The 17,984-nt window shown below is 40.8% G+C and overlaps 1 protein-coding gene across 11 annotated transcripts in view; it reads right to left on the bottom strand.

Moving 5' to 3' along the window:
• Positions 1 to 13,341: 13,341 nt before the first annotated feature.
• The window catches only part of AQP4 (aquaporin 4), a 284,383-nt gene continuing 279,740 nt past the window's right edge, over positions 13,342 to 17,984 (bottom strand). For all 11 annotated transcript variants that reach the window (XM_070043430.1, XM_070043432.1, XM_070043431.1 and 8 more), the window contains one exon: positions 13,342 to 17,791. In XM_070043430.1, coding sequence (XP_069899531.1) covers positions 17,513 to 17,791 — 279 coding nt within the window. In that variant the 3' untranslated portion in view covers positions 13,342 to 17,512. The remainder of the gene's footprint in view (positions 17,792 to 17,984) is intronic.

Here is a 17,984-nt window from a genome sequence, read left to right as displayed (position 1 = left end):
AACATCGCAGCTTAGCCTAACCTATGTTAAACGTGCTCAGAACACTTCCATTAGCCTACAGGTGAATAAAATCATCTAACACAAAGCCTGTTTTATGCTAAAGTGTTGACTATCTCGGGTAATTGATTGAATACTGGACTGAAAGTGAAAACCAGAATGGTTGTCTGGGTACAGATTGGTTGCAAGCGTATCTGTTGTTTACCCTCACGATCATGTGGCCGACTGGGAGCTGTGGCTGCCCAGTGACACCAGAGAGCATCGTAGGGCCTTTTGCTAGTGCGGGGAAAGTTCAAAAGTCAAAATGCGAAGTACGATTTCTACTGAACGTGTATCACTTTCACACCATCTTAAAGTCAAAAATCTTAAGTGGAACCGTTGTAAGTTAGGGGCCATCTGTACACAAACTTTCTCCCGCATAAGGGACAAAGACAAAACCTGACACTGGTTAATTTTTTTGTACACTAGAGCTTGCTCTAACTCACTGCACGAAGTCTTGCCTGTCTGCCTTCTAGTCATGGGGAATGCACTCTCACAGCTTCCGGGAACCTGGGAGGTGACTGACATACATGAGTCTAGGGGATCTGGAGGAAGCGACAGTACGAGTGGGGAGAGCACCTGTCCAGAGACAGTTCATCCCAAGGGAGCAGAAGCTACTTCGCTCTAGCCTATGGCTGCCGTTGAGGATGGAGGTCCAGGGATGACTCCTTTTCCCATTTTTAAGAAGCTTATAAAATCCCCCCTCCCCCAACTTCAATGTTCGCAGCTATTTTAATGTATTTTTTCAATTTAGTTTATTTTTGGCTGCGTTGGGTCTTCGTTGCCGCATGCAGGCTTTCTGTAGTTTCGGCGAGCAGGGGCTACTCTTTGTTGTGGTGCGTGAGCTTCTCACTGCTCTGTGGCTTCTCTTGTTGTGGAGCATGGGCTCTAGGCGCTCGGGCTTCAGTAGTTGTGGCATGTGGGCTCAGTAGTTGTGGCGCACGGACTTAGTTGCCCCGCAGCATGTGGGATCTTCCCGGACCAGGGATTGAACCCGTGTCCCCTGCATTGGCAGGCGGATTCTTAACCACTGCGCCACCAGGGAAGTTCCTGGCAGCTATTTTAAAAAAGTGAAAGACAATATTTTGTTGGTCAATACGTCACATGGGAGGGGCAGACCTCGCCCGTCGCTCTCTGGTTGCTTCTTCTGTCTCGGACATTGCAGGACAATCTTGCCCCTCCCCTCCGTGATTCCATCCCCACTCTAGCCCAGCCAGGTCGGATGATCATCCGCATTAGGATCAATTTCAAGGGATCTTGTAGTTTGGGGACTAGGCACCTCTTTGAGTCTAACATCGGCATCAGGGTTTGAGGGTAAATCGAAAGCAAACATCATTCCCAGCCTAGATTTTCTGCCGCACATTCTCTACCTTCAGGGTCCACCTCTCACCGTCTTGGTCTTCCAGTTGCTAGGAGAGGAGAGAGTGCATCCTTTCCTCCAGGTTTTGGTCAACTGTCAGGGGAAGGAATGAGACCCTTACTACTGTTGTTTCTCTTTTTTCTCTCTCTTGGCAACTGGATAGCTCAACCCTTGGTGTTTTTTAAAAATCTCAACCTCAACCTCTGGAGGACTGGGATGGGGAACTCTTAGGTGTAAAATTCATCACAAAGTATCCATTCTTATCACAAACTCCAAAATGTCCACCCCCAGCTCCCAGGCAGTTCTTTGTCATTTCTAATGCCTGCCCTTCACCCACTGCAAGGATGGGGTGGGGACAGGGTCTTGGGTGTGCCCAATGCCGACGTGCGGGGGGGAGCACCCTGGTGGGTGTGCCCTGTCAGGCTCTGATCAGAGACTGGAGTTTGGACTATGAACCTTCTGACCAGAGTCTCGTTAATGGACAGACAATTCCTTAAAACACTGGGATCCTTCCTGGCTGGGAAAAGGAAGCTCATTGTCAATGCGCCTGGCACTGTCAAAGCTTCTCTCTCTGGCCCACGTGAAGACAGTGAATCCCCTGGATAAACAGTTCATCGGTTTAAATACATTTTTATTCATCAATTCACAAAAATTTGAAGACCTACTAGATGCTGGGCATCAGGGAGACACACATCCTGTCACTAAAGCACTGTCAGTGTCCTTGAGGAACTCACGGTACAGTGGGGAACAAATGTGAAACCCAGCAACTTCATGCAGCCTGATGAGGGCATAGAGTGGACAGCGCAGAGAAGAGGGCTTCATAGCAGAAGCTCAAGGAATCTGAAGGGTGGGAGGGGGCAGCCCAGGTAGAGGACACAAACGACTGCACTTGGGCATGGGGGTGGGAAGGACATGTGTGTTCAGGAAATGAGGCTTATGGTTAGGAAGAGGTTGCAGAACATGTATCTGGAAACCGCAGGCCCCTGGCTGTCATGGGAGAGGCTCACGGAGGAAAGCTGCCTGGACAAGTTGATTCACACGGACTCATCCTAGGACTTGAGACATCCTCGTCCTTGGACATACATTCATTGTGGGGAATGCTGGCTGAAACTGTGATTGCCATTAAATATATGTTTGTTCTATTTTTTATTTTAGTGCCAGTGTTTATAGTTGAATTTGTGAAAATTAAATGAAAGGATGAGGCAGCTCCAATGGAAAGACCTTTTCCAGATACCTGCAGAACACCTACAATTTGTACTTCCGGTGCTTTCTAAGAACTAAGTTTTGGGCTGACTACTATTTTAGCTCTCAAAGAATGTCTAAGAGAAACACCTTCAGGGTGAGAGGCATTGTAATGTAGGGGTTAATAACGTGAACTCAGGTGTGACAGACACTTGGATATGAATCCAGGCTCTCTCTCTTAATAATTCTTAATGTTGAGCAAGTTAATCTCTCTCACTCTCTCTCTCATTCTCTTGTTTTCTCATGCTTCCTCATGTCCCAGAGCCCTTTCCTCCTCCCCTTTGACTTAATTAATTCTGACACAATCTTCTGATCTCATTTCAAATGCCACTTCCACAGGGGAGTCCTCCCAGATTAGGTTCAATCTCCTTGTAAACAATGTCACAACACGCTGTATCTTTTCTTCACCGCATTTCTGTTTGTAGTTATGTGGTTATTTCTCATGATTTAATTCATATAAGCCTCCAGCCCTATACTCTTTTGTTCACCGTTGTGGCCCATTGTTTAGCATAGTGTCTGTCACATAAAAGATATACGATCAACATTTTTGAGCAAATAGGTAAATAAGTACCTCCTTTGTAAGACTAAGGACTACATTATATAATGCATTTAAGCGATTTGGCACAGTGCCTGGCATATGGTATGCACTTAATATGTACGGGTTATCATAATTATTCTTATTCCTGTAGTGTCCTGTTCTTTACTCCTAAACTGAGTAATGAAGAATTCTGCATGTCTTCAGCTAAGTTCCAATGGTTCTGTTCGCTAAGTTTTAACAGTACAAATACTTTCGTTAAGTTCAATATTATGCCCCTGGCTTTGACTGAGCGTTGATTTAAGAAATGGAAACTTTGGAGGTCGTTTGTGGAGCCACTGATGAAGGTTTTATGCAGTGTGGCTGTCAAGAACAGGAGCTTTGGGGGTCCAGAGCACGGCTTTTTCTTTCTAGCTGTGACCATGGGCAACTTATCTCTCTGTGCCTTTATCTTCTAACCTGTACAACAGGGAGAGCTGGCTATCTCACAGGGCAGTTATGACGATTAAATTATTGATACATAAAGAGCTTAGGAGAATGCCTGGCACATAATAGACATTCAATACATGTTAGCTATTATTTTATAAGGACTCATAGGATAAATTATTCCTGGAATTTAGTACAAAAACTAAAATAGTAACCCTTAAAGAGTTGGTATTTTTCTTTCTACGTCATGGCAGATTTAATACAGGCCATTACATTTCCTCTTCTGCCTTGAAATCAGAAACTTTAGAGCTAAATTTAGTGCTTAAGTGTAGCAAATATCTCATCTCTGACTCGATGTAATAAGCACCATTCTGTCTATAGCCTTTGTTATTTCTTGTATTTATCCTGTGTCCCTGGATATCTTCTTTAAAAGTTGAAATCCACCTCAAATCCTTTTGGGAAGCAGATGGGGCTACAAATGATAAATTCATGAATTTCATAATAAGAGGTTAGAAAGAAACACATTTTAGGTGATATTTATGTCAGATAAATTTTGTGTGATTTGAAATTTCTCTATAACCCTGCATAAAGGTCTCCGCGCCTTTGTGAATAACTAAAAGCAAATTCAGTATTATTTTGGGACTGATTCACTACAGATATTCTAGTATAATATGTTCCAAATGCTTATAACTAGAAATTGCAAAACGATGGCTGGAAATATTTGAAAAGTACAAATTGTTTTCCCCTATTCATATCCTAGAATCATAGAATTTTAGAACAGGATATTGTTTACTTTTCATGTTTCACTTGACTTGACCAAACCGACCAACTTAATTTTCTGTTAATCTAAGTTTCAATTTCTTCTCAGAAATGAGACAAAGCTACTGTATTTTCATAGAATTATGGTGTTGGAGCATCTCTCCAGTTGCGTATTTCATTTGACTCCCTATCAAGGTCAACACTCAACCACTTGAAAGAGAAGGATAGTGATCCCACTTTAAAATCTTTCAAAAAAGACATTTTAAGATCTTCACCGGTAATTTCTGTCAAGACTTAGCATTTCTGTTCTTTCTGCAAATTGAAGCTAAAACTCGTACCTCTACTGGGTAGAGAGAGGGGAAAGAATTGGTGACAATTTGTTGTGTAACAGCCCAATGCAGAAAACCAGTAATGGCCAATTCGTTCATTCATTCATTTGGTCATCAGCCAATAAATATTTACAGGTTGCTGTCTGGGTGACACGTGGGTGCCAGATTTCCTTGGGCAATCTGGAGGCCGACAGAAAGCCTGGTAGCTGCTTTGATGCCGCACAGAGAGTATTTCCCCTGGGAGAAAGGGCCAGGCTGCACCATCTTAATTCTTACTGTGCCGAGGACAGAGGGCTGACTGCAGGCCTGGAAGCTGGAATACACCCCCTTGAGCTCAATTACAGATGAGGAGTTCCTAGGGATGGGAATCCCAAAGAATTAAAAAACAGAACAGAATAAAACCGAAACACAACCTACGAGAGAGTCAGCAGTAATCATTTGCCAGGTTCAGAGAGCTCAAAGCTACCTAACAAGTCTTTTTATTTGTTAAATTTGGCAACTCTCTTTGCTTACTTCGCCCTCTGCCCACAGCTGAATGAGCCAGTATCCGAAGGGAAAGAGGGGAGCAGGGAAGGACAGAGCAGAAGCTAGTTGCACCCCCTTCCTGGAAGTCAGGCTGCTGCCAACTACAGACCTTAGCAAAGGGGAGGGGAAGCACTCCTAACTGGGGAGAAAAATTGAGGGACTGCTTCATATTTGGGGCAGGACACTTTCTACGTTAGTGAATCTGGTTTTGTGAATTAAAGTGTTCACACGACTGTCTTTTTCATGTAAGTAAGCAGGAAATCAGGGGCATGTGCCAGATTTGCTTCCAGGAACGGGGGATGAGTATCTCCACTAAATGAAAATTTAAAGGGACAGAAAGAGACAAAAATAAATTTGTGTTTTGGTCCCATCCACACGCCCATCCACGTGTCTGATGGGAGGAGCACGGAGCGGTAACAGGGGAGACATAGCAGAGGTACATCATGTAGGCTCGAGGTGGCGGGGGGTCTCCAAGGAAGTAACATTAAACAGAGAGCAGAAGCGAGTAGAGGATTTCTGTGCAGGTTAAATGGCAGATGAAAGATCCCCGTGAAACAATTCTAAAGTGATTTTTTTTTTTTTATCAAAGTATTAAGCCCCCAAGCATAAGAAGAACAGAAAAGGAGGGAATAACTGCAAAATTTTGTAAACTGGAAAGCAGATGGGGAGTGATAAAGGACCAGAGAGAACTGAAAGCTAAGTTCCAAAGAAGAAATCCAGCTTCACTACCCAGAATCCATAGCTTAGAAATGGGTCTTTCTACTAACTTCCAAAAGTGGGGTGGTTAGAAAAACTAAAATGAGGAGGATGGATTGAAAGTTAGTTTTTTGTTTTTTTTTTTTACTGGTATGCGGGCCTCTCATTGTCGTGGCCTCTCCCGTTGCGGAGCACAGGCTCCGGACGTGTAGACTCAGCAGCCATGGCTCACAGGCCCAGCCGCTCCGCGGCATTTGAGATCCTCCCGGACCGGGGCACGAACCCGCATCCACTGCATCGGCAGGCGGACTCTCAACCACTGCGCCACGAGGGAAGCCCGAAAGTTAGTCTTTGAAGGAGTCAGACTCCCAGATCACCTTGACAGCTCACCGAGCAACACTGGCAAGAGGAGGAGAAGTTACATTTCCTACAGAGAGAGAAGCTACGAGGTTATGAAAAACTACTACATTACTTTCAGGTGAAAGGTGGAGTGATGGCACTGTGATGGTTGGGTGAATAGAGAGCTCCAGGTGGAACAAAAGGCCATGTGAAGGCCCTGAGCAAGACATAGAGAGAACATGGCTCATTTGAGGGGCTGAAAGAAGGTCCAGGTAAGTGTGTTGAGCAGAGGAGTGAGAGGGGCAAGGTGGGCAGTGCTGAGATAAAAAACCAGAGGATTGGGGCTTCCCTGGTGGCGCAGTGGTTGAGAGTCTGCCTGCTAATGCAGGGGACGCGGGTTCGAGCCCTGGTCTGGGAGGATCCTACATGCCGCGGAGCGACTGGGCCCGTGAGCCACAACTACTGAGTCTGCGCGTCTGGGGCCCGTGCTCCGCAGCAAGAGAGGTCACGATAGTGAGAGGCCCGCGCACCGCGATGAAGAGTGGCCCCTGCTTGCCACAACTGGAGAAGGCCCTCGCGCAGAAATGAAGACCCAACACAGCCAGAAATGAATAAATAAATAAACAAATAAATTAATTAAAAGCCAAGCATTTAAAAAAAAAAAAAAAGCCAGAGGATTAACAGGGACCAGGGCATGAATGTATTTCAGTTCTATCCTCAAGACAAAGGAAATCCAATGAACGCCACTTTTATCTGCACGAAAGAGAATGATCAAATAAAAGTAGTCTAAACATTAAGGGAGTTTTACTATGTTGTATCACATAACAAGAAGCCTAGAGGTAGGGTCGTCATTAAGCTGCTCGGTGACATCTTGAGGGACCAGGCTCTTTTCTTCTTTCTATTCTGCCCTTCTCAGTGTGCTGGGTATGTCTCTCAGAGTAGCTGCAAAAGCTGGATATTTCTTCTTCCTCCAATAGCATGTGAAGGATAGACAGAAGGGAAAGGCCATGTTCCGCCTTCTGTCTCTGCATCAGTTACTTATTACTGCATAACTAACCACGTCACGCTTGTCCTAGAACAGTCACCGTGAGCTCATGACTGTGAGTCAGGGATTTGGGCTGGGCTTAGCTGGGCAGCTCTGCTGCTTGCTCTCTCCTGGCCTCACACATTCACTTGTAGTCAGTCAACTGGTGGCTGAACTGGAGGTGGATAGTCTAGGCTGACCTCACTTACATGTCTGGGGCCTCAGCCAGGATGGCGGGAACAGCTGACCTCCTGCTGCAAGTGGTCTTTCAGCTCCCAGTTGACTAGACTGGGCTTTACATGGCAGTCTCCAGGCAATGTCCCAAGGAAATGAGAGTTGAAGCTCAAGGAACCTCGAGGCCTAGTCTCGAGAGTCCCAAGTACCACTCCGCTGCATCCTATTGGTAAAGCAAGTTATAGGAACAGCTCAAATTCAAAGCATGAGAAAAAGATTTCACCCCATGACAGGAAGAACAGCAAAGTCATACCTTGAATGTCCACAGGAATAGGAATGGTATTATTATGTCTATCTTTGCAAATATATCTATCACAGCCTCCTTTTTTTTTTTTTTTTTCTGTACGTGGGCCTCCCCGTTGCGGAGCACAGGCTCCGGACGCGCAGGCTCAGCAGCCATGGCTCACGGACCCAGCCGCTCCGCGGCATGTGGGATCCTCCCGGACAGGGGCACGAACCCGTGTCCCCTGCATTGGCAGGCGGACTCTCAACCGCTGCGCCACCAGGGAAGCCCCACAGCCTCCTTTTAAGAGTAGAGAATATTTTCTCGGATGGGGTTAAACCAATTGTTCTCAGGTCCTTTCCTAAACCAGTCACTGAAGAAGGCAATTACATTACCCTGACTGGGTAAGCCTAATAAAGGTTGACTCCCTGGAACTGAAGACCCATCCTTCTCTGGAGCAAAAGGAGTCTTACTGCAAAGAAATACGTGTGTGGGATTTGGATAGAAAAATAAACAGTATCTCCCAGATTTTACTAAAGAAATATAATTTCATTTTTAAAAGATAACTTTTAAAAGATAATGATTTAATTTAGATGATAACCTTTAAAAGATGAAAAGATATGATTTCATTTTTAAAAGATAACCTTGAAATGTGATTCAGTTTTTAAAAGCAAGTTATTCTTTTTGCTTGGAGGGAAACAAGACTGAAGACAGGTAGACCAGTTATAGGGTTTCTCAATCTTAGCACTATTGAGATATTGAGCCATATAATTCTTTGTTAGGGTGTGGAGGACTATCCTTTGCACTGTAGGATGTTTAGAAGTATCCCTGGCATCTACTCATTAGATGTAACAGTTTTCACAACCAAATATACCTCCAGACATTGTCAAGCAGTGGTTAAGAATCCGCCTGCCAATGCAGGGGACACAGATTCGATCTCTGGTCTGGGAAGATCCCACATGCCGCGGAGCAACTAAGCCCATGCACCACAACTACTGAGCCTGTGCTCTAGAGCCCGTGAGCCACAACTACTGAAACCCATGCACCTAGAGCCCGTGCTCCACAACAAGAGAAGCCACCGCAATGAGGAAACCCTCTCGCCGCAACTAGAGAAAGCCCGCGTGCAGCAACGAAGACCCAACACAGCCAAAAATAAATAAATAAATAATTATTTTAAAAAACACAACAATTCAGGCAGTTAAGTGTTTTACCAACCTCAGGAATTTCAATAGTCAGAATTTATTACCCCTCGTGTCTCTCAGTGTTTCAAGGAAAAGTTTTCCATTTATGTTAATTTGTTATCGCAAATTCTTTTTAAAATAAGACTTAAATGTCCTATTTGTAGGTGGGTGACAAAGCTCTTTTAAAACTGCTTGAATAATAGAAAAAAAAAATGTCATGCCTCTTAGAGAACAAAATGGGCCATAATAATGTAAGGAGAACATGTAAGAAGGGATGTAGTGGTTAGAATTAAAATGACGTCTGACAATTACTTTCAATTTGAACTGAGGTGAAGAAAATCAGAATTACAATACTCTTGTGATTAAACTTGGATGAGATGAAAATGTCATCATTGTTTGATGAGAATTTTTTATTAGAGTTCAAAGAATATGAATGATTTAACTACAATGTACCAACACCACAGAGCTGAATACTCTGTATCAGTTTTTCTCAACTCTTTCTTGCGGATCACTAGAGAAATCCCAGCGGTTCTCCTTCTTCTATCCTCCTGCCACCATTTCCATAAGATCGGCTTTTGAAACAGCAAGATCAAATTTACGTCCTTTGTGATAAGTTTTGACACTGAAATCCTGGAGTAACTTTAATATGGTGAATCGTCTCCAAGAGCCCTGTGCTAAGATGAGACTCATCGTTTTTCCTTTTGAAAGAAATACATTTTAAAGGCACGGTTTCTTGACGAGATGGGGGAGATCCTGCTTCCATCCGGCATTTGTTGCTGAAAATCAAGATTCAGTGAGTCCTTTTATTCCACGGGAAGAGTCGATTTCCCTTTAGTGTGAGGTTTGGACAATTAAAATTGAGATGAAGGCTTAAGTTTGTACAATGCACAGCCCAGTTCTCTTTGGGGGCACTGATTACCATATAGGATGATAAGAACACACTAACTCAGCACAGGGACTCTTCTCTGCAAAGGGGCAGAGGCTGTCCTGGCAGCTCCTGTATTGGGTGGGAGTAGGAAAGCTAGGAGCCCCTGTCCTCTTACTTTGCTGTTACCGAGGGACTTCTGCCTCCCCTCCTTCATCCATCCTCTTCATTTTTTTTCTTTCCCCTCTGGGAGCCCCAAATTTAAACAAATAGTTCCCCAGTCATTGGTTGTTCATCTCTATACTGTATTTTAAAAGATTTTTGTCTTCTGAGAGTCTGAGTCAAAATACTTGGGGACTGAAGCTATAGTTTGGACACAAGGAGGTAAGTACTGGCAACTATCATTCCATTCAATCGTTTCCCAAAGCTGTTGCCATTGTAACAATGTTAGTACTTGACCCACTCATTATTACATGTATTCATTTATTTGTTTGTTTGCAGGACCTTAGGTCCCCAGCCAAGGATTGAACCTGGCACCCCAGCAGTGAAAGCACCGAGTCCTAGCCACTGGACTGCCAGGGAATTCCCACCTTTATTTTATTTTTTTACAAATACATTCTGTCAACTTTATAGGCTGATCTAGGATAAGTTATCATACACTAGTTCAATTTATTGCCAAACGCCGTTTTATTGCTTCCCTTATTAAAATTTTATTTTATTTAAATAAAATTAATAAATAAATGTAATTTATTGAAATTTTCTATAGAGCCTTGAATAAAATAGGTACTTAAGCATATATATTGATTGGGTGATTAATAGGTAAAGAAGAATTAAAATACATATTACTTGCCTCAATGTAGGGCAGAGAGAAATTGTCAAATTAGGTAACTTAAAGACCAGCTAAGAATTTGAGTTAAAAAGTGGAAGGTATATTGTGTAACAAGTTTCTGCCGTAACCCTGCTCAAGAAAAGAAAGTGTTTTCTTGGCCATTCAAAGTCTCTTTCAAAAATACTTTAAGTTTAGCTGATTTATCTTTGTGGCATTTGCACTTGAGAGTTTAAATCTTCCTTTGGAGGTGGTCAAAATGATAACCAGAGGTCAAGTCGTGAACAACAGAGAGGTTCAAACACGCTGCAATCTGTATCAGGTATGAAAGAATCAAAGGCTTGGAAAAAGCAGATATGAACATTGGAATGACTGGGGAACTAAAGCACCCCAGGTAAGAGACAACACAGGACAGTGGCTAAGAGTAGAGTCTGTGGACAGACTGCCTGGGTTCAAATCTCACTTCTCCCACTTAGTAGCTGACTCTGAACTATTTACTTACTCGTCTTAGGCCTCAGTTTTCTCACCTGTAAAATGGGAATAAATAGCAGTATCTACTTCATAAGGTTTCTTTATACTGTGTAAAGTATATGTCTGGTGCACAGTGCATGTTGAATAATTGAGGGCTAAAGTTATTATTATTACTGAAATGTGGAAAACCTTATCAGTACCTTTGCAATTAATCTTCAACTCTCTCTTATAGACCAAATGAAAATTATCTCCAATAGTGGTCTTTATAATGTTTTCCTAAAGAAAAGTCCATTAAAAATTTCCTAAATTATCCAAAGTATCCTAAAGTAAACCCATTGTAGCATTCAACCCTATTCTCTTACTTGGGATCTTTTCTAAGTTTTGCAATACCTACTCCTGATCTGTAGTACTTAATTTATTGCCCTTTGTTGGTGTTGTATATAAAGATTTCCCTTAGTATGGATAGAATACATTTCTTGCCACTTAAGGAAACATGGCTGATGGGAAATTAGGCTGATGGATGAATGGGAGAACTTTGTGTGATTTAGGGAAATAACATAAGGGATTGGGATTAATTGGGATGTGGTTTCCAGTTTTTGCTTTAGCACTAGGTATAATTCTGGGTAATTTACTTAATCTCTTTGACACTTGCTTTCCTCATCTTTGGAAATGAGAATGATAGCAATGCATGACCCACAATGAACTTTGAAAATTAACTGATTAAGACTAATATTTATAAATTCTAAAACCCCATATATACTCATAATTGGTAATTATTCTAATCTACACATTCCTCCTCTAGCATTCTGATCCTTGGCCAATACTTTTATAAGGGAAGAAGGAATACAGGCTATGATCTCCATCTGTTCACAGATTAATTTATTTCTTCCAGACTGGAGAGTTTCTTCCATCCATCCATGCATCCATCATCCATCCACCCAACCATCTTGCATTTATTGAGCACTAGCTACGTGCTGTCATTGTGCTATGCACAAAGGTTGCGAACATCATGGTCATGGTTTCTCAGAGACTTCTGAATATGTGGAGGTAGCAGAACTCAACCTGGCCGTTTTAGGGTATTTTATGTCTTCCTTAAACCCAAGGAAGAGCTAGAAAAAAACTAGAAAGTAGTAAGATTTAATTCAGGTGACATATTGTTTTGGACATTTTCCAGCAGGATAACTATAAAATCAGGCTGACATTTATTCACTAGCTTCCCATGCTTGTTAAAATACTTATCTTGCTGAAATAGTTATTGAGCTAAATTTCATCTAACATCTGGCCATCGTATAAATATAGCAATGAAAACGTGTCTTGTTGCTTACACGTTAGGTATAAATTTTAGAAAGCCAATTCGTGTTTCATTCTTTCTGCGCATTTTCCCTTTTATTTTCTTTAGTGCTTGAGCTAATTTTGGGCTCCTAACTGGAACTACACGCATTCAAATATTTTGCACACACCTATACAGTAAAAACCAACTTGATTAAGGTATATTGCTTTGTGTATTTCCTAATGATTGTGAGATATTCCATAAGTTGTTTATTCATTTATGCAACAAGCATTTATTGAGAGAAATGTCAAGCCTAGTTCTCAGTGCCGAGGGTGGAGGATACAGAATAAATAAGACACAGTCTTAGCCCTTAAGAAGTTTTAAACCTACTAGGGGGAGACAGAAACCTACACAAATGATTTCACTACAATGTGACAAAGGTGATAAGAGACGTACACATCCACCTGGCTCCTAAGGCAGCGTTCTCCACTCTTCCAATGGGTTGCATGTTACATAAACGATTGTCCTCAATCCTTCCCTGTGGGGCTGTAACCTCTCAAAATTGAGAGGTTCAAACCGAGAGCCCAAGGGAGTAAACCAGTGCTCATTGAACCTACATTATCCATCTGGGTAGGCAGAATTTGCCAAAGGCCCTAAGGATGGATCAACTATTTAGTAACACCAGCCTCATTTGAGTCACAGTTGTTTCAGTCTTCACTTTTTGACTCTACAATGACAGTCAATATTCAATGGTCTATTTTGCATAGATGTGAACATTTAGAATTAAGCCCACGAATACACAATTTTCACTGTCGATATGACGATCTACCACACTGTGTACTCTGCAGGCTCTCAAAACTTGTTTTAGTATATGGATTCCACCACCATTTCCTTTGGTGTTGATTGTACTCGAATATCTAAACCTCTGGTCCTTCTAAATGATGCTTCTAGGATGGGACGTGCAAAAGCTCTGGATGAATTTTCAAAATCATCAAACACATTTTAAAACATTAAACAGTTTATTTGCACAAGCTTAGTAATATGAGATACAACATAATTCATGGAAATCAACCACAATGCTAAGACTTTAATAGATTATCCCAAATATTAAACATTACAGTTTCAATCTCCTTAACATTAGCTCTAACGTTGGAATAACATTTCAGTTAATAAAGAATTGTGAATATGACCATATGTTCAGTTTATTCTCACTAGTTTATCATGAATTACAATTTTATTGTGATTTGGGTCATAAAAGTGATAAATAATTGTTTATATAGTTTCATAATTCCATGTTTATTTAATTAATCCTGAAGAGAATCTAGAAATACATTCTGATGGGTTATATAAATTCAGTGTATTTTTTAGCTCTTGGATTTTAACATGCATAGGTAACACTATAATTGTTCTTAAGTTTAATGTTTACTGTACAGGTTGTATAACGTTTATTTGATATCTATTTTCATAGGTTATTGTCATTTGCCAAAGTGAGTGGCCACAGTTTTTAAGCCCTGAATTAAATGTCTTCCATGTACTTTAGAGAGGGTTTCAAAAGTTACTGCTATTTTGGGGTGATCTGTAAAGTATTACAACACCAATGCAATGTACATGATTTGGGGTAAAGAGAGTGAGTTTTGTTATGTTACACTTTCCAGATAGTAAATACATCTTTCTAATAATTTTGATGCCATAAACATATTAGGAAAGACAATATTACTTTCAGGTATAAAATATTCTGTTTGCATATTCTGTAATGCTTATGATGAGAATTTACATTGGCTTTCTTTTGTCTGATAAGTTTGTCTGCTGGGCTTGCACTGTCATCCTCAGCTGTCACAAAGGCAATTTCTTTTTCAAATGTTCACAACATGTGGGAACAGTGTCAACAGGCTACAACAGATCACTGGGATTGATTCTAGCATTTGACTTTGCTATTCTATTTTGGAATTTTCTGGTTCATTATGGAGTTTAAACCGGTAAGTGAGTTGCTTGGTTTCACGACCTAAGAAGAATATTCTGTGCTGTTTGGAATCAGACCTCTAATAATTAGATAGCTTAATTCCATCATACATGTTAGCGACATATTTCTCATCTTGTAAAACCTTCAAGACTAAGCCACAGTTTAAGCCAGCACCTACCAAATGCATTAGGAAAAGGGTCAGACGATAGAAAGTATAAGAATTTATGAAAACATCAAGTGGCAGAGACAAAGTGTAAGAATCTTACATTTAAGCAACTATTTAGATACCAGAAAATACTTCCTTCCAGTGTAAAAGTTTAGGACTCTTTGAAGAAAATGTCCTTTTCTATCATGAAAACATACATTCAAATTCTGGGCTCCCAATTTTAAAGGAAGCCCTGCAAACTTAAAAATGACGTTTACCCTTTGTACTCTTTTGACAAACTATACACATTTGCAGTGTAGGGACCACCTTACAATTTGGGGGATGCTTGTTGTACTTTTCCTTAGGGAAGAGACGGCTGGCATTGTTTCCTGGCTGGGTATAATTCATTTATGTCCTTCCAGTTTTTTCTCTCTGATCTCTTTTCTGTATATCTGTCAGCAGTACTCTCCTGGGAGCAGTGCGATGCACTTCATTAATAAGAAGGGATTAAAGGAAAAAGCCCCAGTCTCCTAACACACTTGGATAATTTGACGCCATCCACAAGGCAAAAGACCCCTGCTGCATAGATGCCATTAGAAAGGTACAATTTCGTTACTTTTTACTGGTAGAGCCTTGAGTGAAATATATGCAGGGAAAGCAAAGTGCAAAAGCTTTCATTGTCTGCATGCCCCTAAAATAGTAGGATGCAAAAATATACTTTATGGTTTTTATATTTCTATGGCCTTCCTTAGTAGTCCTTGAACTCATGCTCTTATTAAATATGGAGCAAAATAAAGATTAAAAGAAAAATTTTTATATCCTTAAATCACAAATGAAATGTATATATATATATATATATTTTTTTTTTTTTTCTTAACTAACACACTTGCTTTGAATACCTACTATGTGTCAGGCACTCTGCTCGTTGCTGGAAAACAAATGGCAAAAACATCATTCATGAGGGTTTTTTTTTTTTTCCCAGCACTAACTTATTGAATGCTCTAACTGAAGTGAGTATAAAAGTGAGGGTATTAGAAGTAAACCATATGGCTGAATAAAAATGATCATAAACTAGTAAATTGTAAGTGTATTTGGAAAATGTTTCATTTTTTTCCTTGCTAACTTATTTTTGAACTGACATGTTTGCTGATGGTTGATAGCATTATCTTTTGAGCTGAACCACCCCCAGTTTTAAGCCTTTAAGGGTATATTGTGCAAACATTTGAAAAGATCCATCGTTGGAAATACACCCTAGTTCCTATAGATGGTGCCCCAAACAGGAAGCAATGAGCCTCAGTGGTGGAGGGTGTGGCCAGCCACCAAAGAGGCCTGGGATTTAGGCACCTGCCAAAAAGATGTCAGGGGGACTCCCAGGGACTCCACTGGTGTGGTGTCTCTCTGGGAACCTCGTTCATTACTTTCTTAGCACCGAAGAGAATCAGATTTAATAGTGGTCCTTTATCTCACTGCCACACACACACAGCTGCCATTAACACCAAAAAGTGGCACACAGTTGGAACTGTGAGTAGGAGAAGACAGCCTTGATTAACAGCTACTTACAAGCCACTCTTTGCAGTGATAGATTTTTGCTTTACTATTAGCTTTTGTTCAGTGAAATGGACTTTTTCAGCTCTTTAAGATAAAGGCTAGACTAGACAGTTAAGATAATAGAAACTGGGGTTTCCAGAGACCATTTTACTGACATAAGGCAAAGCAGTATGGGAAAGAACAAGTTATTTTGAAAAATAAATGAGTCAGTAATGAAAATGCTTAAAAAAACCTATAGTATCTCTACAAAGGAAAGATTGGTCATCTAGTCAGCTTTGAATACAGAGCGTTTTGATGCCCCCGCCCTTTTATTTTGTGGTCATGTTGTTCCTTGTCTCTCATGCATTTTAATTCATTAAAATATTGATGTGCACAATGAAGATTATCAACAAATGTCATGAAAAGTGGAAGAGTATCAGTGATTGGGACCGGCAGGACTAGTTTACACCTTCTAGAACGAGCAGAGCTTAATAATTAACAAAAAGTCAGGACTCAACTAGTTATGTTCTTACTATCAAAAATATGTCTCAGCTAATGTTTAAATATAGTTAACCAAAATTACAAACAATCAAAAACCCCAGTTTTGCCAATAAATTAAAAAAATAAGCAAAATGGTTAAGTAGTTAAAAGCTTAGATTGTTAACCTCATGTGGTGTATTTGAGGATGTGCACTGAAAACAGATCAACTATTTGAAACCAGCGTGCAGATTTTCTTTTTCCTTATGATTTTTGTATGATGGTAAATTTCCACCCACCCCCATAAGATCTTACAAGTCTGTTTGTCCTGAATCTCAATAGGTGCCTTATGATGTGGAGGTTTTATTAGGTGGAACACATATAGGATTTCTGAACATGCTTTGAATTTCTGGGCTTTAGTTCCATATTACCTTGGGCAGTGAGGAGGAGGAAGGAATATTATGAATTGGAGTTTGGGTTGAAAGTTGGATATTTGAAATATAAATGAAAACAATTCACTAGCAATGACCCTTGTTAATATTCTTTTGCCGAGGTAGTTGAACCTAGGGGAGCTGGTTATAAAAGAGCTTGTTGTATTTGCTCTCTTGAATGTGCATGACTCTATGACATACTCTGTATTTTGCCATTGATTAACTTGATTTAACAGAATAAATATTCAAATGAGGATTGACAATACTGGTTTCGTGGGAGAGGAGGAGTAAGCGGATAGGTATGCCTGTAAGTTGTCAGGCAAGCCTTAACAAAATCTTGATACACATTTTAAATTGATTATTAATGAATAGCAAATAGATAAACTAGATACACATTGGCTTTGGGGATACTTCAAAAAGATTTTTTTTTTTTTAGATTTGAAATTCATGATAGGTTTCTTTCATTCCTCCTTGGTAAATAATGAAATATTTACTGTCTAGACTGAGTAATATGACATGAAACAACAAACTGCACATGTCTAATTTATAACAAATCTGTTTCCTTAATGGGAGGAAGAAAATCTGAGGACAGTTCTAAGGGCTCTTGTCTGCTTTCAGTGCTATCTTCTAGTCATACTGAAGATAGCACCTCTCCGGATGGGTCTTTCCCCTTCTTTTCCTCACCCCGGTCAATGTCGATCACATGCACCACTCCAGGTTTTAGAATCAAGTCGTCGGTCTCTACCTGGCTCCTGTTGTCCTCCACCTCCATGTAGCTCCCTTTTGTTTGCTGGGCAGCTTTGTTGAAGGCTTCTTTAAAACGACGTTTGAGTTCAACATCTGGACAGAAGACATACTCATAAAGGCCACCAGCAAGGACAGCTCCTATTATTGGTCCAGCCCAATATATCTGGGGGAAAGATGGAAGAGTTATAGAGTGTAAGTAGAGTAAAACTATTCCTTCGAACAAGGCACGGATATAGAACTTAGCTGGTTTAAATTAAGAGAGCAAATGTGGGGCTTCCCTGGTGGCACAGTGGTTAAGAATCCGCCTGCCAATGCAGGGGACATGGGTTCAAGCCCTGGTCCGGGAAGATCCCACA

Source organism: Globicephala melas, chromosome 13 (genome assembly GCF_963455315.2).
Source record: "Globicephala melas chromosome 13, mGloMel1.2, whole genome shotgun sequence".
NCBI classification, from domain to species: domain Eukaryota; kingdom Metazoa; phylum Chordata; class Mammalia; order Artiodactyla; family Delphinidae; genus Globicephala; species Globicephala melas.
Note: the sequence above shows the minus strand (reverse complement) of the source record. Positions and strands in the feature narration are given on the sequence as shown.